Consider the following 23,054-nt stretch of genomic DNA (forward strand, 5'->3'; position numbering starts at 1 on the left):
AAAAATAGCCTCGTAATATCGTTTTATCCATTTTGGATGTTAGAACCAGATTATGGGGAAAGGCTTGGTTTCCGTTGTTTTGTTTCATTTTGGAATTACGGAATATCCATAAAACACAAACGGTATAACGAGCCATTTACTCATTTGTTTGATCGGCCGTATTATGCATACTGGCACAAGTGAAAAAGAGAGAGAGGGGGAAAAATGTGAAACTATTGGGGGTGTTATTACTTGCGAACACCAGAGGGCAGCAACGACTAGCTTTAAAAAAAATGTTCCTGTGATCTGCAGGCCTACAATCTTGACGACATGGCAGCAGGTTCTTTAGTAGAAGACACACACACCAAACTGAAGGCACATGTTGACCGCGTTTGCTAGTTGCTACTTAGTTAATAAATCTTTGATGAACCCAAGTTTCTTTAATATATATTAAGTTTCTTTAATATATATTAGAAACATTACAAGACGGGGCTCCAGTGTGTGTTCAAACAAGGCCAAAAGTGCCAGACGGTATCAATCACACCCGTGCAAGTAACACTCCACGCCCCAACCCTCCCTCCCCCCACCTAAATTACTCTTTCAGTTCTGTTGTACGTCTTAATGAAGTGCATTGAGGCAATCATAGTAAGAAAGTTGAGGTCATGTGGGCTACCTTTGCAGTTTACATAGACACACAACTGACACTGTTGTGGATACTTTTCTGTTCTGATCATATTCTATGTCCAAATTCAACTTCTTAAAAATCCAAAAACAGCTTAATGAAGAACTTTAATGAAGTGCATCGAGGCAATCATTGAGCAAATCTTCCCTTTTTATTTATAAAAAAACATTATTTTCTCATGTAACTTTTATTCAGTTTGGATTAAATGTAGAGTTAACTTGACCCAAAACATTACATTTAAATCTATTCAGTTTTGCAAAAGGCCATTGTAGGGACAATACAATTGTCCTTACATCCATCAATGTACAACACGTTTTAGCCTACATCAATGCATTCATACCCTGTGACACACAATTTAAAAATGTCCTTTGAAAGAAAATTTCTGTTCTGCTTGTGATGATTTGTATATCAGCCTACACTTCTGTGCTTAAAGTTAGTATACTAGCTTTAGGGGGGGGGGGGGGGGGGGCAGCAGTTACATTGGGGCCAGAGGTTCTGTTAGAGGGGCCAGTTACATTAAACATTATTGTTGTCATATAGTTTTCTTCACTGCAGTGCAGGCATTAACAGGCAAATGCAGTGGCACCCCCAGAAATGTTTTATGGGAGTGGCCAGATGGGGCCACTGAAATCCTGGGGTGGCTTTCCAAAATCACAAGTCATAACTGAATTTCAGCAATTGTATTATGCTGTATGTATTTAGGTTAGTTGAAAACAGCAGCGGACTGGGGAACGGTGACAGGATCTGAGTGTGGAGATACGTGGATTTATATGCCGGAATGTTTTATATACAGTACACAGTCATCTTTTGTGCAGGATACAGAGAAAATAGAGTATAGAGACTTGTTTAAACAATTGGAAAGCGTGAGAAGGTAAAGAAATGAGTGGAGAAAAGAGAAGCAGAAAAGTGCAACACCCTCCCATTACCATTATCTCTAATTCACTCTCCTCTGAGTCTCATCTGTGTTGTATGTCTGCAAACTGCTATAGTATGGGCCTACACGAAAGTTATTAAGTCATTGGACTTGTGTGGGGAGGGTTTGACAAATGTGATGACTGTATTCCTCCACAGATACCATGGGCCTACACGAAAGTTATTAAGTCATTGGACTTGTGTGGGGAGGGTTTGACAAATGTGATGACTGTATTCCTCCACAGATACCATGGGCTTGGACATGGAGTTGGACCAGTTACTTTTCACTTTGACTTGATGGGTGTGACCTGTGAAGAATGATGGCACCATGCAATGGTGAAGGGCTATAACCCAGGGTTGATTGCAACTGGTGTTGGAAAACACATGTAGTAGGGCAGAATAGAGGAACTGGGCACAAGTTACTGGTTTGGTCCCTGGTTAGTCCCCAAAAACGTGGCAGAAACAGCAGAAACTATTCGATGGCATTGCATCAAGGCCCAATTGGAGCAGAAGTCGTAGGATATTTACAATTGTAGAATCAGAATCAGAATCAGAAAGGGATTTATTCGCCATGAAAGTTTGCACAGACAAGGAATTTGCTTTGGCAGGAAGGTGCATACAATAAACATATACCTAAAATTTAAATATGTGGACTAACTATACTAAGGGTACATAAACTAGCAGTACTAAGTGGGATAAATATAAGTTGCCGTAAATTACAATATAAAAATACAAAAATACAAATATTACAAAAAATACAAATGTACAAGATACCATGTTGTGGTGCAGTGCAAAAGCAGAGTGTTTTAAGCAATAAGTCATTTGAGTCAGTGTGGTCCCTTGGCCTTGTTGAAGAGGCCAACAGCGGAAGGGAAGAAACTGTTTTTGTGGCGTGAGGTATTGGTCCTGATAGACCGCAGCCTTCTGCCGGAGGGGAGTGACTGAAACAGGGAGTGTCCAGGGTGGGAGGAGTCGGCCACAATCTTCCTCGCTCGCCTCAGGGTCCTCGAGGTGTGCAGGTCCTCGAGGGTAGGCAGATTGCAGCCAATCACCTTCTCAGCAGTACGGATGATACGCTGCAGTCTGCTCTTGTCCTTGGCAGTGGCAGCAGCGTACCAGACGGTGATGGAGGAGGTGAGGATGGACTCAATGATGGCTGAGTAGAAGTGCACCATCATTGTCTTTGGCAGGTTGAACTTCTTCAGCTGCCGAAGGAAGTACATCCTCTGTTGTGCTTTCTTGATGAGGGAGCTGATGTTCAGTTCCCACTTGAGGTCCTGGGAGAGGATAGTGCCCAGGAAGCGGAAGGACTCCACAGTGTTGACTGGGGAGTCACACAGGGTGATGGGGGTGAGTGGGGCTGTGTTCCTCCTGAAGTCCACAACCATCTCCACTGTCTTAAGAGCATTGAGCTCTAAGTTGTTCTGGCTGCACCAGGTCACCAGGTTGGCCGCTTCCCACCTATAATCAGACTCGTCTCCACCAGAGATGAGCCCAATAAGGGTGGTGTCGTCCGCAAACTTCAGGAGTTTGACGGACGGATGACTGGAGGTGCAACTGTTGGTGTACAGGGAGAAGAGCAGAGGAGAAAGGACGCAGCCCTGAGGTGATCCGGTGCTGATGGACCGGGATTCAGAGACTTGTGTTCCCAGCTTAACGCACTGCTTCCTGTCAGACAGGAAGTCTGTGATCCACCTGCAGGTGGAATCAGGCACGTTCAGCTGGGAGAGCTTGTCCTGAAGCAGGGCGGGGATGATGGTGTTGAAGGCAGAGCTGAAGTCCACAAACAGGATCCTGGCATAGGATGCTGGGGAGTCCAGGTGCTGTAGGGTGAAGTGGAGGGCCATGTTAACTGCATCGTCCACAGACCTGTTGGCTCTGTAGGCAAACTGCAGGGGGTCAAACTGCAGTATGCCAATAGATCTGTTTTAAAAGGTGAAGCACAGACAAAAGGGAAATCAGATTTTCCTTGGAACCCTCTCGTTGCTGCTCCGTACTGTTTTTGGACTTTGAAGAAGTTGAATTTGGAATATGATCAGAACTTTGAAAAAAGTATCCACAACAGTGCCTCTGTCAGTTGTGTGTCTATGTAAACTGCAAAGGTAGCCCACATGACCTCAACTTTCTTACTATGATTGCCTCAATGCACTTCATTAAGACGTACAACAGAACTGAAAGAGTAATTTAGGTGGGGGGAGGGAGGGTTGGGGCGTGGAGTGTTACTTGCACGGGTGTGATTGATACCGTCTGGCACTTTTGGCCTTGTTTGAACACACACTGGAGCCCCGTCTTGTAATGTTTCTAATATATATTAAAGAAACTTAATATATATTAAAGAAACTTGGGTTCTTCAAAGATTTATTAACTAAGCAGCAACTAGCAAACGCGGTCAACATGCGCCTTCAGTTTGGTGTGTGTGTCTTCTACTAAAGAACCTGCTGCCATGTCGTCAAGATTGTAGGCCTGCAGATCACAGGAACATTTTTTTTAAAGCTAGTCGTTGCTGCCCTCTGGTGTTCGCAAGTAATAACACCCCCAATAGTTTCACATTTTTCCCCCTCTCTCTTTTTCACTTGTGCCAGTATGCATAATACGGCCGATCAAACAAATGAGTAAATGGTTCGTTATACCGTTTGTGTTATATGGATATTCCGTTATTCCAAAATGAAACAAAACAACGGAAACCAAGCCTTTCCCCATAATCTGGTTCTGACATCCAAAATGGACAAAACGATATTACGAGGCTATTTTTCATTTTTTGCAGATACAAGCATAAAGGATATGGAATAATCAAACAAACGAGTAAATGGCTCGTAATACCATTTGTGTTATATGGTTATTTCGTTATTCCAAAATAAAACAAAACAACGGATACCACGCATTTCCCCATCATCTGGTTCTGACTTCCGAAATGGACAAATCGATATTACGAGCCTATTTTTCATCTTTTGCAGATATCAGCATAAAGGATATGGAATAATCAAAACAACGATTAATGGCTCGTTATACCATTTGTGTTATATGGTTATTTCATTATTCCCAAAAAAACGAAACTACCAAAAACAAGCCGTTATACTTAAATGTGTGTTCGATTTACTAAAGTGACAAAACGATATTACGGCCCTATTTTGCGTTTGTCAACACGGGTTGCAAATTAGAAAAACCAATGGCCACAAGGTACACGGACCAGGGACATTCCCCTGAGGCAAGTAGGGTGAAGTACCTTGCCCAAGGACACAACATCAGTTGGCATGACCAGGAATCGAACTGGCAACCTTCGGGTTACTAGCCCAATTCCCTCACCGCTCAGCCACCTGACTACACCAAGAAGATGTCAGCTGAATGTGTTTTATTTTTATAAAAGAGTTGTTTAAACAATCACTTAAGTAGTTGATTAATAAAGAAGATATTTCTACTTGGACTGACTTTGTTCTTCTATCACAGAATGGGATTAGAACATATGCATCTCAATAGTCCTCAATATCTTAAAGGTGTAACCCATCACTTAGGGGCTTAGTTGTGTGCTATAATAGATGTAATAGGTGTGAAGAGGAGGTAACTTTAGAATAGGGAACCTATATGGGTTAATATGTTTCAAACTACTAGTTAAATAGTAATGAGCAAGACCTCACTTTAGAATGGGGAACACATTCTTAGTTATAAATTGTTATTTTAGAGCTATTAGGACACTTAACACTTGTAGTTTTGTGTTTATTATATTTGAATATACAATTCACAATTAGGCCTTATTAAGGTATAATTACTATTCTTGTGGTACTATTGCCTTATAAAGCCCATACTGAACAAAGCATATTAAGATCTTAATTCATGTATAACAATGTCCTTACTTTCTATCAATAACCAGTAATTATGAGGTAAGTGAGGAAAAACCTGTAGTTAATGGCCTAGTAGTTGTAGAATATGGTCATGCATAATATGTCATTAATAAGTGGTAACTAATGACTAATAAAGTGTCAAGTTGCTACTAATATGCATGCTAATAAGCAACTAGTAAAGGGTGAATATGTGTACCTTAATATAAAGTGTTGGAGCAGTGCCCTTACATAGCTCCATCTCAAGAGTAACTTGGTGAATGGAGAGGTGGTGTTAGGAGTAGTACCCTCGCTGCCAGTAGAGGGCATCCATTTGCTGCTGGGCAATGACCTTGCAGGTGATCAAGTCTGTATAAACCCAGTAGTGCGCAGTTCACCGTGCGAAGTTCCAGAAACACAGGCCTTGGGAGGCAGAATATCCAGAGGTGTTCAGTGCGTGTGTGTTGACTCGCTCACAGGCTCGAAATAAAGAGAAGTACCAGGTACCCAGGATGAGTTGGGTTTTCCTTTGGGCAACACAGTATTGGGTAGAATGCTGGGGGGATCAGCTGATTTGGTTTGTAACCGAGAAACATTAATTCAAGAACAACAGAATGACCCTTCGCTTGCTACATTAATAAAAAACGCTGCCTCCGAGGAGGAAATGGAAAGGCTGTTATCTGAAAGGTGGCATGTTGTTAAGAAAATTGAGCTGTCTGTGCTGTGTCAGATTGTCTTACCGGTATGTTATCGTGATGAAGTCCTAAAACTGGCTCATGAGAAGCCCATGACCGGACACTTAGGTATTCGTAAAACCCAGGAGAGGGTTTCAATACATTTTTACTGGACCAAATTGAATGCAGATGTGGTGGAGTTTTGTCGTACGTCACATATGTCAGGTGGTGGGGAAACCCAACCAAACCATCCCCACAGCTCAATTGAAACCACTTCCGGTCGTGGAAGAACCCTTTTCGAGAGTGTTGATTGATTGTGTCGGTCCCCTTAAGAAAACTAAGAAAGGAAATTAATATCTGCTTACCATTATGGATGTCACAACACGGTTTCCCGAGGCAGTACCTTTGCGGAATATTAAGGCGCAACCAGTTATTGAGGCATTGCTTGCATTTTTCTCAAGGTTTGGCTTGCCTCTTGAGGTGCAGTTGGACTGAGGTTCCAATTTTACTTCTGGGGTTTTTCAGGATGTTATGTCTGAATTGGGTATTAGGCAAATTGTGTCTTCGGCATACCACCCAGAATCACAAGGAGCAATTGAGCGGTGTCATCAGACGCTTAAGACCATGATCAAGACTTTTTCTGCGCAGTGCACTGGGGATTGGGACGTGGCGATGCCTTTTCTGTTGTTTGCACTGAGGGATGCGATGAATGATTCAACTGGTTTTAGCCCTTTTGAGTTAGTCTATGGGCATGAGGTGCGAGGGCCTTTGAAGATCATGAAAGAAAAGTTTTTGGAACCTAAGGAACAAGGCAGTTTGTTGCAGTATGTGGCTGTGTTCAAGGACAGACTGAACTCTGCCTGTGAGGTAGCCCGTAGGAATTTGCAAAGAAGTCCAAAGAAGTCATGAAGAAACAGTATGATAAGAAGGCGGTAGCACATGTTTTTTTCAGAGGGTGAGCAGGTGCTTGTGCTAATGCCCATGAGGGGAGATGGTTTTGGCACACGGTTCTGTGGACCATATCCGGTTGTAAAGAGAGTAGGGGATCACAACTATGTGGTTGGGACCCCTGATAGTTGTAAGTCCACCCAGTTATGCCATGTTAATCTTTTGAAAAAGTACTATGAATGGTCCAGCCAAAAAAGTGTGTGTAGCGTGTCAACCTGTGAGCAGATGGGTTGTGTTTTGCGTTGTGTTTTCCAGAGATAGCCTACCCCTAGACTACGGTTGTATCGTTGTGTGATAGCTGCTATCAGGAGGCATTCCCTAATAATAACAAAAGAAAGATGTAAACAAATAGTATGTTCTTTATTGGACAAAACAAGTTTCACATGTTCAGGTCCCAGAGATGATATTGGTAAGGATGAAACAGCAACTAATTTCTTGATCCTTTCTCCGCATTTCTTCTCGTGACATATACTCAGTTCTGGTTCTAGAAAAAGTCCCAGCTAGAACGCTGACATTATAAAATTAAACTTTTCAACTATTCACTTATTCGATGATGACAGAAAATGTCCCTCCTCACATCTTTATTAGGTTCAACTAAATTACCTATCATCTTTTCGAAAAATACTGCTTGAAGGGATTTCATTTTACACACATATGGCATCGAAATCCTCATTAATTTCATAACGTCAATGTGTGACGCATCTTTATATGAAAAAATATAAAATATGGCATCTTGTTCTTGTTTCCATTTCACCAAATCAACTGCCTCACAATCTTCTCACACATTTCCAGAACAGTCACTGCATCTTAACTACATATGGAAATGAACAATAGAACAGGGGCCGTATTCACAAAACACCTTAAGGCTAAAAGTAGCTAATAACTTGCTGATTTAGGAGAAACTCTTAAATAATGGGCGTGTCAGTCCTAATTTTAGGAATCCTATTTTTTTTATAGTTCATATTTGGGTGTGCTTTGCCTTTGTCAAGGGCACAACCTTTGTTCTCTCACATATATATTTATTGTGAGAATGCTGTTAAGCATTAAGGTTCTTGTGCAAATTATTCTCCCTTTAAAAGTAATGGTAAATCCTTTCAAATCATTAAAAAAAGCTTCCTCCTCTTTCAAACTTAACTACTTCAGCATACTTTTCAGCTAGAGACACCATTCAACCTTTAAAATGTCGACATTCAGCTATTCCCAAATGATTCAGCTTTTTCAAATGTTCAGCCAATTTGGAATTATGACAGTTTCAAATACATGAAAATTATTGCTTCTTGATTTTTATGAATGAGTTTTTTCTGATATTAAACTAAATTGACAAACAAATTCCTCTAACTTTTATATAGTTTAACTTACAGAAACAAGTTATACCTTAAAATGTAGGAGAAATTGTCCTTGTTCAGCCAATGTAACTACTAAAGAGCTCGCATTTACAGATTTTCAGCTATGAGCCTTGAAGCGAGAGCAGCCTTTCAAATTCTCTCACTAACTTCAATGGAGAGGTGGGTAAAATTTGTGAGAGAAAGCAGAAGGAAGATTTTGAAACTGCCGGTAGAGTCGTATTTCTGACCGCACAGACATGTAAAGGATATCTCTGGTTTCGGCAGAGTCTTGGGTCTCTGAAAATATCCTTATTTTTTGGATTGGACGTACAGTTTTGCGTACGTCTCTCATCAAAAGATGGTCTCCGTTTTCAAAATGAAGCAGTAGATATAGCTTACTGTAGAAAGTCTCCCATTGCATCCTCTCTCTAGCTTCGCTTCGGCTACAGATGGACGACAATGACGATGCATGATTCTACTAAATTTTCAAATTCTTCTGAATTATTTCTCTTTTTGCATTTTTCTTTTTTCTGTGGTTTTATGCCTTCGTCCAGCTCCAGCCCCTTTCAAAAATACCTGTCGGTTGCTTTGAAGCTTCAGCTTATAACTTTCTACCAAATTTTCACTATTTTCAGCTTTTTTAGCATGGTCAGCTATCCCCATTCAGATTTTCAGCATTCTCACTGCTGTTTCGCAGGAACAGCCTTTTCTAGTTATTGTTTATTTTCGCGCCCCTAAGGATCCCTCAATATTTGGACTACATACACAACGGCGGTGTCAAAAGGTTCGTCTTGGTAGCGATTGCGTTGGTTGTATTTTTATTTACGTTCCGTTGGATGGTTTAAGTTCAAATTACGTTTTTGTGGCGAGAAGTGAAGCTAACGGTGGCTAACTTGCTAGCCACAGTCACTGACGTTACTAACGTCACGAAAACACGCGTGACTACCTGTAGCAGAACATTCGTTTCGCATCTGTTAACTTGGGGGATAGCTAGACTAACTATAGCTTTACTGCTATAGCTATAGCTTTACGTATGCGGCCTGCAAAATCATTTGGTCCGGCCCGCCATGGCACTGCAGGAACCATATTATTAGTTGCATTATTCGTTGGCAGCAGCACTATTTTAATATGTGGAAGAGGACCGTGGAGGTGCGCAGCGTTGCGTTCCAATGTACCAAAAAATGTCACTCTGTCCTCGGGAGACAAGTCTTGTACCCCCCAGAGAGGGAGGTCTGTGACAGGCGATTGGTCATAAGACCGTGGGGTGGGAATGTGGTTGTCCAATTAAATGTCCAGGGCGTTCATGGTGGCACAAGGTGGGCAGTCCAAGGATCTGGTGATGTTCGGAGAGGGAGGGGGCGGAGAAAACACACAGGTCTACTCAGGGAGGGGGGCAGACAAGACCCACAGGTCTGAGGTAATCCAAGGGAGGGGGGCTCCAGGGAAGGGAATAGATCGCCCCAAGGTCCTGATGGTGTGCAGGGAGATGGGAGCTGCGCCTTCAAGGAAAGGGGGGGGGGGGGTCGTGTCTCCAGGAGAAGGGGTGAGGCAGACCAGGGTTGATGATGTATGGGGGAAGGTGGGGCAGGGTCTCCAAGGGTAAGGGGTATATCATCCAGTGTGAAAGCGGGGGGGGGGGGCAGGGTCTCCAAGGGAATGCAGGTGGGGCAGGGTCTCCATGGGGAGGGGTAGTGTGAAAGGGGGGACAGGGGCAGGGTCTCCAAGGGAATGTGACCTCAGAGCAGAGTATATCCAAAGGTGGTCAGACCGGCTGATCTGACCCATCCTTAAGCAGAGAAGAGTTACTGTCCCAACATTACCTTATCTCCCAAGTTGACACTTTTACTCCCAAGCGCTGAGAGGCCCTATTGTGCTCACTGTGGTCCCTGAGCATCACAAACTCGCCTCCCAAAACAGTTTTCCTGACATCGGCATTCTTGCCCACACACCGAAGTTACAATTTAGCATAATCTTACTTTACACAGATACATTTCAGCACGACCTTACTTGCACAGAAAGCATCCTGTTGCATGATCTCATATGTTCTTTATTAAATCAATTGATCACAATTGGATACATGTTTTAGTATAGAGCATTACATAATATATGTGTATATATGTATATAAGGTAGTGATTGGTATAGCAGCATTGATTAGCAGTATAGTTATCATTCCTTCACAGTAAACGATTTGTTGGTGAAATTATCATTACCTGTGGTTTCAAACCAGTGTTGCTCACTGCAACGCTGTAGCCTACGCGAGACACACTACAAAAACATCTACACAGCTGTTTAGGAAGTCAAACGGCGACAGAACATGTTCGGCACTCCCCTTACTTAAATCAAAAGTCTTTCAATAGGTAAAACTATCTGACTACTAACCTGAACTTCATTGCCACAGCCTAAACTTTGTCAATCTGTTCATGAAAATAATTAATTTCAGCCTAAACCGTACAACGGAACGTTACATCGAATTCAACCAACGCAATCGCTACCAAGACCAACACAGCAGTAGTCTAGTACTGTACCGTAGTAGTACAGGTCTAAAACCAGATCCTAAATCTGTGAAAAGTTAGGGGTCGTCAAGAGGACTCCTAAGTCACTAAAACCAAATCACAAACAATCCCAAAATTTCGATTGCTGACAAATCCGCCTTGGAAGATAAACATTTTAGAAACATTTCATTATAATGAGCTTTTGAAAAGGTATCGTCGGGTAATATGATTGTAGTAGAGTTATCAGGGATGCAGTAACTTATAAAAAACTACCCAGTAACACCGGAGATCAAGGTTGACAACTCTATGCTACTTGACCACAGGGAAAATGCAGCTATGCAGCGCAGATGAACTAGGTATATTAACTCAGTCATCTGTTAATAGAACACATATCATTACATCAAACAATATGCCCTCTGCAGACCTCACATCGACAATTCATACGGCGGTCATTATGCATATTTGCTATTTCTTTATGCATACTAGAGTTGATTTTATTTGTACCGCGAAAACTAATTTCCTTGTAGAAAGTACTTAAATCAGTAATGTTACTTTAACTTACAAAATCAGGTATGTTTTACTTAAAAATGTCGATGTAATCGGTTACAACAATTATTTTGAGTTGAATTAACTTATCGGGTTTTACAGTGTGAGATGCACACGCAAGAGACTGACAAATAGCTAAACTTATACCATGGTCTGGGTGAATACTCGATTCTGATCTGGCTGCAGGGGTGTCCATTATCCGGTGATACACGAACACCTACTACGTAGTTGCAGCAAAACTGTCTGTTCACCGTTCTAAATTATTGCGCTGGCTATGTAGTATATGAGCCTGTACAAAGTGTCTGAAATAAGTAACCATAACAACAGGGATGCAGTCAAACCTCCATTTACAATTTGAAAGCCTATAACAAGCTAACTTGTATTTACAACAATGAGTAAGTAAGTAAGTAAGACTTTATTTATATAGCACTTTTCATACAAGAATTGCAGCTCAAAGTGCTTTACATAAAATCAACAAAAACAATAATACAAGTGTTGATCTAAAACGTTTAACAAACCAAACTAGCCGCACTCTATCTGCGGTCTTTCGAATCCATCTTAGATCCGAGCTGCCACTTGCAGTTTCTAATAAGTGAGTGACTTCAATATTTATTGTAACTTATGTGAAAAATGTTACTTCTATGAATGTACTGTGTCAGTGTCATGTAACCGCTCATCTCACATCCCATTCGCTATTCACCTCGCTAGTCAATCTACTTCAGGCAGGCTACGGCCAACACAACAGTAGCCGCAACTCTACACATGGCCGATTATTTTCTTCTTAAAATTTAGATTTTATTTGGGGACAATGACATGGCTGGATAGCTTGTTAGTCTTGTTGTTAAACATACTGTCAAATTATAATTACTGTTTGGAGAGAATATGTCAACTTTGATGCGGTCATCTCACATAATTTGCTATTCAACTCGCTCCACAGGCTGCGGCCGTACTGTAGCCTAGTGCAGTCCTAGTATATGGCCGATACTTTGTTCGTGAAAATCTTGATATTGATTTTGGGACAGTGACATAGCTGGTTAGCTAGCAAATATTCTTGTCAAACATACTGTAAAATTATATTTACTGTTTGTCAACTGTACACAATGTTATTGCCTTTGAATCTTGCTATCATACCGTTAGCATTCGGGCTAATAGCTCAGCCAAAGTCAAGCCGGTGTTGGTTCTATGAGCTGAGCGGACTAGAAATATCAGAGTTGCCTAACGTTAAAAAACTTTAGATTTCTATTGCAAAACGCCTGAAAACATAAATGTAAAAAAAAAATGTTGGCGAGTGACTATGATATAAGCGGGATAATGCCCTTCGAGGTGTACAATATCACCTGATAATGGACGATGCAGAGGCGTGAACCGTCCGACGTGCACCTTGTCGGGCATTATCCCTTACATATAGTTCTTTAATTAGTGACACAACCTACAATTGAACATCTATTTGAAAATGGCAACAATTTAATTTATTTTTTACTTCACGCAAATCGCAACATATGACCTTGTTCTACAATATGTCTACGTAGGGGGACCCAACGTCTTTGGCAAACTATTTCTCTCAAATAAATTGAAATTTTTTCGTTTTGGCAAGTAGCCGTGTAATAAGCGGGATAATGTATAGAACACCGGTCGTTATCGGGAAAATAAGCCCCTTCGCGGAGGGGTGTAGCTTCGCCCTGAAGGGGCTTATTTTCCCGATAATGACTGGTCTTTTTACAATTTATTTGTTACCATTCGTAGTGTTGATCAGCAGAGAAATAGTTCGCCAAAGATGTTGAACTTCGAAGACGTTGGCTTCAAATCAGCTGACGTCGCTAAGCAACGCTGCTGTCCTCTTTGTCTTTTCTTCACTGGCGATGGCAACAACTCAGCCTTTAACCAAGCATCAAAATCACTGTATTTCCCCAAAATATTAAAGTTAATCAGAAACTCATCCATAGTTGCCTGGTACGTAGGCTACATTTTTTTCCGGTAGGCTTCAATTCAGCTGACGTCGCTAAGCAATTGAATATGCTGAGGTTGATAAGTTACCGGACTATTTGTGGAGTGCTACGAGACATGAATCCGAGGCAAAAAGGCCACTTCCCTTGACAGCGGTCAATTATGTATAGCAATGGTCAAATATGGAAAAATAGACAGACCACAGAACTTTGGGAAGCCCCATTCAAGTGAATGGAGCATTCTACAGCATTAAGAAGAGCCGTGTAATAAGATGAAATCATTGACAACAATCCATCCCCCATTAGCCAAACACTGTGGGCATAGTTCGTAAGCTTGTTGACATCATCCTTAGCAACAAGGTCAACCCCGCCCTTTGTCTTAGCTTAAGATTTCTCTGTATTCCTTAGAAAAAGTAGGTCTCAGCAGCTTAGTGAATATGTTTTAGGAAGAAACTCTTTGCTAAGAACTTTTACTGGCGTTTAGGAAAACTCAGTGGTAAGATGAGATGTTTTGTGAATACGACCCCACGTCTGGACAAGTTTTAAACTCAACATGCAGTGTGTTATATAACACTGTATTTGGACCCTTTCATTATTACACGACCAAAACAAATCAATCGAGATCACCCTCGATTTTATTCAACAAGACTTTATTATACTCCCTTCACACCAAAAACCAGTCAGTTAACAGTATAGTCCCATTCAAGTTATTCAGACCAATGGCTGAATCCAGTTATACTGGTCTGATTTATCAGGTGTGAGAGGTTGTATGACAGGATAAAGCAGCCACCCATATGGACATGGGGGCAAGTGAAGGCCAGAACACACCAACCAAAAACAGTGGGGTCTGACCTGCTGACCAGAAGAGGGTCCGACCCAGTTGCCCGTTATTGTATTTGAAAGAGAGCCACCAGACTCCCTTTCCGTATGGATGTAGAATTGGTTAGTGTGTTTTCAGGAACACCCTCTGGATCCACCACACTGATTAGCAGGGATGGCATCAACAAGGGCCATTACAGCCAAAAGGACATGCACTATAAATTGAACGTTTATACTTAAGATTTGGACACAATACTATATCTACAGAAGTTATGGATGGCTCTACTATTACATGAGATACGCAAGTCATAGCTGATCCCTTGTAAAAGTGTGTTTGGCACAATGAAGCCAAATGATCCAAACCACAGGAGCTAAGGTGACCAAAACACCACAAGATCAAAAGTTATTGTTCCTGTGAATTTACAATCATAGATTGCAACGACACTACATTGAAGAAATCTTAACTTCCACTAATTTCTCTCATTGTGTAATTATTTAAATTTTCTGTTGTAAAATTATTCTCATGTCGATTTCATATCAAACTGTTTCATATCCATTCCATGATGTTGACAGATGTGGGATCATACAGTTTTATTTCAATGGGCCGATCAAAACACTGACTTGCAGAAAAGCATTGTTTATTTTTCTTTAGCAGTGCGTGAGCACTCCACTGCCACCGTAGTTGACCCATCCTTTTCAAAGCTGAGCAATAAAGAAGTTCTTAAATTTCAACAGGCTTTTTGTTGAACTTCATTTTTATGTAGATCTCTGAACTGTCAGTCTTGATGAGTCTTTTCTTGAACAACTTTGCATTCATACTGAGAAAAAATAAGCCAAGATAGGAATACATGTAAGATGTACTACAGTGAAAAATCCTTGTTTTGTGAATTCATATTAAAAGATACACACTTTCACAATTTTATTGAGTTACAGAATATATTGTTGATCTCAAATTAAGAAAGTCTAGTGACAAGTTGGATGCAAACTGTGTTTCTTACCATAGCTAGCTGTCTTCCTATGTTTCCCATGGTTATCACACCAGCAAAGAAGATGCAGGGTAACCAGGAGCGAATGTATAGGAAGTCTGGAGATGTATACCTGATATAAAAGAGGTATGTTAGCATAGCAACAAACATTAGGATTCTCAACTAAATGTATTCTCATTGAATGCAACTTTGGGAGACTGGAAGGCGGCTGTGTTTTTTTTTCCCTCCAAATAATGTTTTCTTCTCATTCAGAATACACAATGAAGAACACTTTTCTGAAAGAGGTTGGTCAATGTTTTTGTCACACCAAAACATTGTTTTCCATTCCATAAATACATTTCACATGCAACTTGAGTCAGATGGGTAGACTTTTATTCACAGCATGGATAGCACATTAAACTTTATTAGATTGTGTTGAGACTTCTGTAGTTATTTTCATAGTGTGGTAATGACTATGAATTGAACATATAAATGCACCCTGTCCATTTTGTACCATAACGATGGTGGCCTTCTTCCTCAGAATAGAACAAGCCCCAAACTGAAATGTCACTCAAGTATACCACATCATGACCCATGTTGCCCCATTTGGTTTCAGATGAAATGTTTCTTAAACCTACTCATACATGTCTGTGGAGAAAGTATAAATGTCCAGGATTTTATAATTGAGGATGCCTAGATTTTAAAGTTACAATCAATATTGTATGTTATGCATCATATCTGCACCACTAAGGCACAAATGTTGGTTGATTTAACAAGTTTGGAATTATTTTAATTTCACCAGGAAATGTATGTATGTGTGTGTGTGTTGGCTGTGTGATCAGAATCAGAATGGGTTTTTATTCGCCATGAAAGTTTGCACAGACAAGGAATTTACTTTGGCCGAAAGAAACCGACCGAGGCAGCCATTATCGGCGCCCCCTTGAAAATGTCTGCAGAAACATTAGTAGAGGAGAGAAAAAGTCAATCCCCAGACTATGCTCCTAGAGGAGTACAGTGTGGGAACAGGAAAAAACACCTCAACACATAGGCACATATGTGCTGGCATATCTGTAGTAGGTGAAAGTTAGTGAATGAGTAGGCCTGGGCTGACGCCTTTGCCTAGGCCACAGTCAGATAGATTCACAGTTCGCAGATTGTATTGTCATGGAGACATCCTTGGTCGTGACCCAGACAGAGACAGGTGTCTCTGTCCGCAATCCACAGGTGTCTGTGGGAGGGGGGAAGGGAAGAGACTACAAGAGAGTCTCATTGCAGCGCTCTACTGTGATGTGTGCCATGTTTAAAAAAAAAAGTTTGTGTGTACTTACTGAAACACTCCATTGTGGACTAGGAGTTGAGTGGCCAGGGTAGCCAGCAGGGCAATGCCCACACCAAGGCCAAAACCACTGCGTGAGCGGTCAAAGGTCCACCACAGGCCGACTGAAAGGGCAGCCAGGGTCAGGGACAGCTGCACATTGTTAGCAAAGTCAACTTTCTGAGGGAGGTGGTTAAGGTTCTTAAATTGATTAATACCATCACAACTTCAGAATGATGTACTATTGTAGTTGAATTGATGTTACAGTTGTACTGTGTCTGGTAAAATAAATAAAAATACAGCCCATTCCTTGGTACCAACCATTGAAAAACTGTTAGGACTGAACTTATGGTTCTTGATTATCTTCTGTACTTACATTTAGTCATTTAGCAGACGCTCTTATCCAGAGCGACTTACAGTAAGTACAGGGACATTCCCCCGAGGCAAGTAGGGTGAAGTACCTTGCCCAAGGACACAACGTCATTTGGCACAGCTGGGAATCGAACTGACAACCTTCAGATTACTAGCCCGATTCCCTAACCGCTCAGCCACCTGCCTCCCTACAAAGGCTGCATCACAACTTGGTTACACAAATTTACAAACAGGACAATGTAGGATTTAGCTTATGATTGCTACTAAGGGTCTGCACATGGTTTGTCTCCAGTAATGTTTACATTGTATTGCACTGTTTGCAAATTCTATGATGAAATACAAGATTGTTTTCGTACAAAGACTTTAAAAGTTTTGCCAAAACTGGCAATGATTTTATACTATAACAATGTTAATTTTCAAAGCCATGGGTGATTTTAATGTTCTGCTAACTTACAAAGATACAGCACTGGCGTGGTTGATACCCACAAACACAGCTACACAACGCATCACACTCGACCATTCACGCTTGAATTTGTGAGGCTCTCCCAGACGACTGTCGATGCAAGGGTACAGCAGACCAATCATGGCTGATAGGAAAAAAAAAAGAGAAACAGTGGGATAGAGAGAAATTGAGTAGACAGCAAATAAATCAAGCAACCATTTTCATTGCTGCAACAGCATACGAGTATTGTTCGGAGACTGCAGCGAAGCTGTGTCCAACTATTTTGTAACCTATAGTTTTAAAATATAGCTGCAAGCAGCAATGAGGGGCCAAGCAAATCAGACCTAAGAAACCCAAAGAAACATTTTAAACATCCTCAGTACAAGGTTCCGAGTACATGTAGCAAGTTTGGTGTAAATGCAGCAAAGATTTTCTGAGATACGACCCAACATCCTATTTGGCTACAGAATACAACATTTTCAAAAGACAGCTTAAAACCTATATTTTTACCAAAGCATTTAACTAATTTTATCTCATAACTGTTTTACTACTTTTATTGATTTATTATTGTTTTATTAAAATTTTTTGTATTCGAGAGACCACAGATAGATTGCGGCTAGTCTGGGTTGTTATATGTTTTGGAAACTGCAAAGGCAGCTCGGGTCCAAGACGGATTAGAGAGACCGCAGATTGCGGCTAGTCTGGTTTGTTATATGTTTTGGAAACTGCAAAGGCAGCTCGAGTCTAAAACGGATTCGAGAGACCGCAGATACATTGCGGCTTATGTGCTTTTGATTCCCGTAAAGACTGCGGCTTGTATTTTGTTTTGTTCCATTTAAATTTTGTTATTTATTTGTATTACTTTTATCACTTGTATTATTGTTTTTATTATTATTGTTTGTTTTTATTGATTTTATGTAAAGCACATTGAGCAGCAATTCTTGTATGAAATGTGCTATATAAATAAAGTCTTATTATATTATTATTATTATTGGCGGCATTGCTGCTGATTTAGATAGGTTTCGAAAAAAAAACATGATAACTTTTGTGAGGCTTGGTCTGAAGAATCTGTGCTTTTATCATTAATGGCGGCCGCGTCAATTTGGCTGGTGTCGTAAATTAACGTGTCAGACAAGGACTTTCCCAAGATATTACCAGACAAAGGAATCACTCAAAGGCAATCAAATCAACAGTTATCGTTGACGACTTTTATTGGCTGTAACTGACAAACGATTGCGAAAGTGGAAATCCTTCCACTTTTTTGAGGCTTGGAAGATCATGTGTGCAAATTCTGGGGAAGATCGGACAAAAAATTGAGGAGTAGCGAAAAAGGTTTTTCCTTAAATTCAAAATGGCGGATAAATATAATTGGAAATGATGCCATTGAGTGCGGTGGGGGCAGGTCTGTCCAAACAACATGCCCCCCCCCAGCCCCACCGCCAAATGTTTTACGTATGAAACATAAATGTATGAAAAATAATAATGCACCTAAAATACAAACGTGAGCAAGGGCATTCAGCAATCCCACGTGGAATTTTGCTAGCAGGTGAAGAATACAAACAACGAAAATCACCAGGTAACTTAATTTTAAAAACATAAATGAACTGACAACAAGTTATACGACTTGCAGTTCTCAAGGACGCACACGCGATCTCAACTGGCTAGTTATCCTCCAGACAGCGGCAGTTCTCTCCCTTTTCCGCCGAGTGGTGCGCGTGCCCGCTCGCGGTGTGAAGCCCGTGTCCGTGCTATTCTCCGACATGAACTCAATCACTGCTGATAGGGCTGTACAAAAGGCAGTCTATTTCTGATACCGTGGCGGCAGAAATGTGCCGGCAAAATCAACATGGAGGAACACTGGTAATAATAAGAAAAGACTAGTAGATCACGAAGGAAATTGCCGCCAATTTACAAGATGCCTAATATAGCCAGTACAACATGATGGGTTTGAAGCAAGTGTACTCAAGCAACAAGTGGAAATGTCTTGAAGGAATAGAACAGCATTCTCTGCGGTATGTGCCTTGGGTTATAGTGCTTTGCTTAGTAGTCCACCTGGGACTTACATGACCTTTACTGTTGTAGACCCAGGGGAGGTAAATTCAATAAAAAGGTAGCATGCATGGTGATGTACACTGACATGCAGTTAATACAAATTATAAATTTGATTTGGTATGTTCCTTTCTTAGTGCTGTTTGAGTGATGAAGATAAATACTGACTTAAAACCAAATAAGAGTATATTTTAAGAGTATTTCCATTGTGCAACTGAGTACTTTGTAAAGGTAGTCTAATCTTATAACACTGTAGCTTGCATAACTGGCGTCAAGCTGTGTATGTTGTCTCTACATGAGTTACCTGAGGCTGTACCACAGCAGGGTGGCACCCACCAGGCTGAAGAAAAAATACTACTGATGACATCTGGGGGGAAGAGAGTGACGTTCCTCTGGATCTGCAGCAGGTTGAGCACCAGGGCCAAGAACACCCCAACGGAGAACAGCATGGCCCCACGTATCACCAGGTTGGTGGTTCTGTTGGTGATTACACCAATGTACGGTCCTCGAGAAGGTAACTGCTGTGAATCACTGGCCATTGCTGTCAACTATGGCTGCCAGGGCCAGGGCATCTGTAGCTGTCAGAGGACAAAGCAACTCTATCCTCCTGTGATCTCACTGCCCAAGCTCCTTGGCTCCGGTGATCTCTCATACATCCCAAGTAACCTGCTAAAAAAAAATTACAACAATTTGTTGTGATTGTGTAGTTGAGTTTACAGACCCCAAAAGGATAGTTAATGTTTGAGTATCCAAAAAAATGATCACCCATACAAAACTACTTAAACCTGGCAGGCACACATACAAATCAGTTAACTTGAGAAGTAGCTAGTTATCTACAGGTTAGGTTAGGTATCTAAAACTGTTTCAAATAACAGGTTTGAATCAGATAGGCAAAAAAGTTGCCATTTAAACTAGCTAATCTAAAAGTGTGTTGGCCTAAATTACTATGTGCTACTAATAATGTAGCTAGTTATTTCTTTAGTGTGTTGTTAATGTGCTTGTCTAATAAGGAACACGCTCTGGATAAGGGTGTCTACTAAATGTAAGAAAGATGGTTTGCTCTACTGTACTTAATATAGGCAGCACATGCTAGTTAAGAACAAAAGATAGATAATCCCTGATATAGCAAATAAACCTAGTCTAATTGAAACAGATGCTACAGCTCAGGTAGATAGCATAAGATACACCATCTGTACCACGTTAGCAATTCCACAGTGGATTGCAAACAGATGGGTTGCTTTTTAAATTGCAGTGTCCACAAAGGTAGACTAGGCAATGTCACGAAGCTGTTTATAATATCAACTGGTACAACAAGCACTACTTTATCAATCTACATATATTATCCATAGGAAGCTAGCTGGTTCCAGCTTTTTATAATGAACCTTAAACGAAACGTTGATTACAGTAGGCCCTATTAGCTATGGTTAGGGTTAGCTCTAACGTTAGGTCTCAACTTCATTCCTAGTATGAGCCAGCTAACAAGCCTTTTCGCTCATGAATCATGCTTCCTTTCATTTGGACTCGGCCTGGAATATTTAATTACATTTTAAGTCAATGACATGAAAAAAATGACAACGAATTAGACTTGCTAGCACTACCTTTACTATCTTTAAACGTAATCTTAAACGAGTTATTGGTCTATAGCTCTACAATACTGGTAGCCTACTTTTGTGCATATTTGCACTTTACATTTTAAACTTTAGTGTTAGCTCTACTTAATGATTTTTTCCTTCCTTATTTTAGTTACAATTTGTGTAAACGATTGCATTTATGTATTCTCTCTAGCCTACCTTTTATCCCGTATCGTATAATGAATTGGCAGCACAAAGTATCAACGCATTCTAGTTCGTCAATTTCCGGTTATATAGATTTTCTGCGATTTCCGGTTTTATCCAAAAGCTTAAAGGCCATATGGCAGGTTTATTTTACCAACGAATTTGCGCTATTTACTTGTTGGTAATAAACATTAAACTGTTATCCATTGTATCTGATGTTGTTGGGTGTCACAAAACGGAATATAATACGAAAAAGTACTTTTTGCAATGATTCTTCTTTCCCCCACAATGCATTGCATGACGTCACGTTGGGGAGACGACAGACCAAAGCCCGCTTTGAGACCTTTGTTAATTTAATAAAGTGTCATTTATCATTCGGAGAGATTATAAAGACTGAACAATCATTCAAAGTCGGTGACAATAGGATTTATGATCCAAAGTGTAATAATCAAATGATAAGAAGTATTTTCTTCTCTAAGAAACGTGTCACTCCTTGGGGGAAGTTCTTTTGGAACTCATTAATAGAAAATATAAATTGAACAAAAAACATGGCTTTTACCATAATTCTGTATCCCTAATAAAGTTAGAGATGTGCATTTAAGAGTTCTATACAACATCTACCCTACAAATGAATATGTATTGAAATTTTGCAATAATGAGCCAACCTGTACTTTTTGTAAAACTGATAGTCTATTGATCTCTTTTTCTTTTATGCCTTCTTATTGGCAAATTTCTTTACCACCAAATTTAAATCAGATGTTGTATTGACAATGCATACTGTTATTTGTTATCTTTCTCATTGCAATTCAGATATTGAATACATAGGGAATGTTTTTATTTTATTAGCTAAATTCTTTATACATAAATGTACATTTTCCTCTATAGTGCCTAAATTTGCTCATTTTCTAAATGACATCAATTACTTCATTAATACACTAATATCTATACATAATGAAAAAAGTGTCAAACTGGTTGAATTATATGAAATGTTTCGTTAATTATACTACAACCTGTGCCTCTTTACTTTGTATTTTTTTGATGCTGCCAAATTTGTTTGTGCATTTGTATAAGATTTTTTGTGTCATTTTCTTTATAGCTGTGTATTATTTAAATTGATCTTGAAGATGTTTCTCATATAATGGTCATTGCTGAATTGACTGAACTGTCATTGTATTTGTTGAAATTTTTGCAAAAAAAAAAAAAGCCTGCTTTGAGACCATTGAAATCGATTAGAAATAAACACTAGGCTAGTACCAGAGAATGTCTAAAATGGGCTCTGCTAGTACCATCAAAACGTGGGACATCTAATCGGAAATGTGTTTACAACGTCGGGGAAAATATTTAATTAGGGATGATCTTGGGGGGATTTTACAGGTGGGACTGGCAAGTTAGCCCATAGCTAGCCCATAGCTAGCATGACGTCTTCTATTTCTAGATCTAGATAAGTTTACCGGTAGTACTTGAAGGATTCAAAATCTTTGTGTCTATTCCAATATGTAATGATGGTATTTTATGACACAAATCTGTGTTCTAGAAAGAGTGGTCTGGAGTCGCAGAGGTCCGATAATATCAGCTTTAATGCAGCAGTTGGAAATCAACAAGTACAGAGCTCTGGGGTTGTCTACGTTTCCCTACCCGCAACAGAGTTTGGGCTGGTTCACGAAGTCCAACTGGCTATCTTTCCCTGCCCCAGCATATAATATACAGTGCAATTAAAATAAAAGATGAAAAGAGGGTTGAGCTTGTTCTCTCGTGCATCAGGGAGTTGTTCTTGCCTCCGCGTCCCACCTGCTCGGGTGCCATCTCCACCCAGATCCAAGGTTGTTTCTGAAACTGAAAAGATAGAGACACAAAGAACAGCCTGCTTCCCACACTCAGTGTGAGACCCAATGTTTAAGCCTGGGCACACTTCTAAGTTCATAACTTTAATAAGCACAATATATTCTTTAAGACATGCCTCCTTCATAAATCCTGTTGTTATATTCACTCGTGCACAGTGCCCG

General features: G+C 40.4%; 1 protein-coding gene across 1 annotated transcript; it reads right to left on the reverse strand.

Annotated features, from left to right (window-relative positions):
- Window positions 1-14,754: 14,754 nt before the first annotated feature.
- On the reverse strand, window positions 14,755-21,128 carry insig2 (insulin induced gene 2). Its single transcript, XM_067257090.1, has 6 exons — window positions 21,067-21,128; window positions 19,581-19,945; window positions 17,248-17,372; window positions 16,427-16,593; window positions 15,132-15,231; window positions 14,755-14,951 (listed from the first exon to the last, which is right to left on the reverse strand). The coding sequence occupies exons 2-6, from the start codon at window positions 19,813-19,815 to the stop codon at window positions 14,910-14,912; spliced, it is 669 nt and encodes a 222-aa protein (XP_067113191.1). The 5' UTR covers window positions 19,816-19,945; window positions 21,067-21,128; the 3' UTR covers window positions 14,755-14,909.
- Window positions 21,129-23,054: the final 1,926 nt, after the last annotated feature.

The sequence above is a fragment of the Osmerus mordax genome, chromosome 2 (genome assembly GCF_038355195.1).
Source record: "Osmerus mordax isolate fOsmMor3 chromosome 2, fOsmMor3.pri, whole genome shotgun sequence".
Classification (NCBI taxonomy): Eukaryota; Metazoa; Chordata; class Actinopteri; order Osmeriformes; family Osmeridae; genus Osmerus; species Osmerus mordax.

Excerpts from the sequence above, each read along its gene's own strand:
- insig2 (XM_067257090.1), bottom strand. The coding sequence starts at position 19,815 with ATGGCCAGTGATTCACAGCAGTTACCTTCTCGAGGACCGTACATTGGT. Across the intron at positions 16,594-17,247 it reads GTATCAACCACGCCAGTGCT|AAAGTTGACTTTGCTAACAA; the intron begins GTATCTTTGTAA and ends CACCTCCCTCAG. Across the intron at positions 15,232-16,426 it reads GTCCACAATGGAGTGTTTCA|GTATACATCTCCAGACTTCC; the intron begins GTAAGTACACAC and ends CTTTTATATCAG.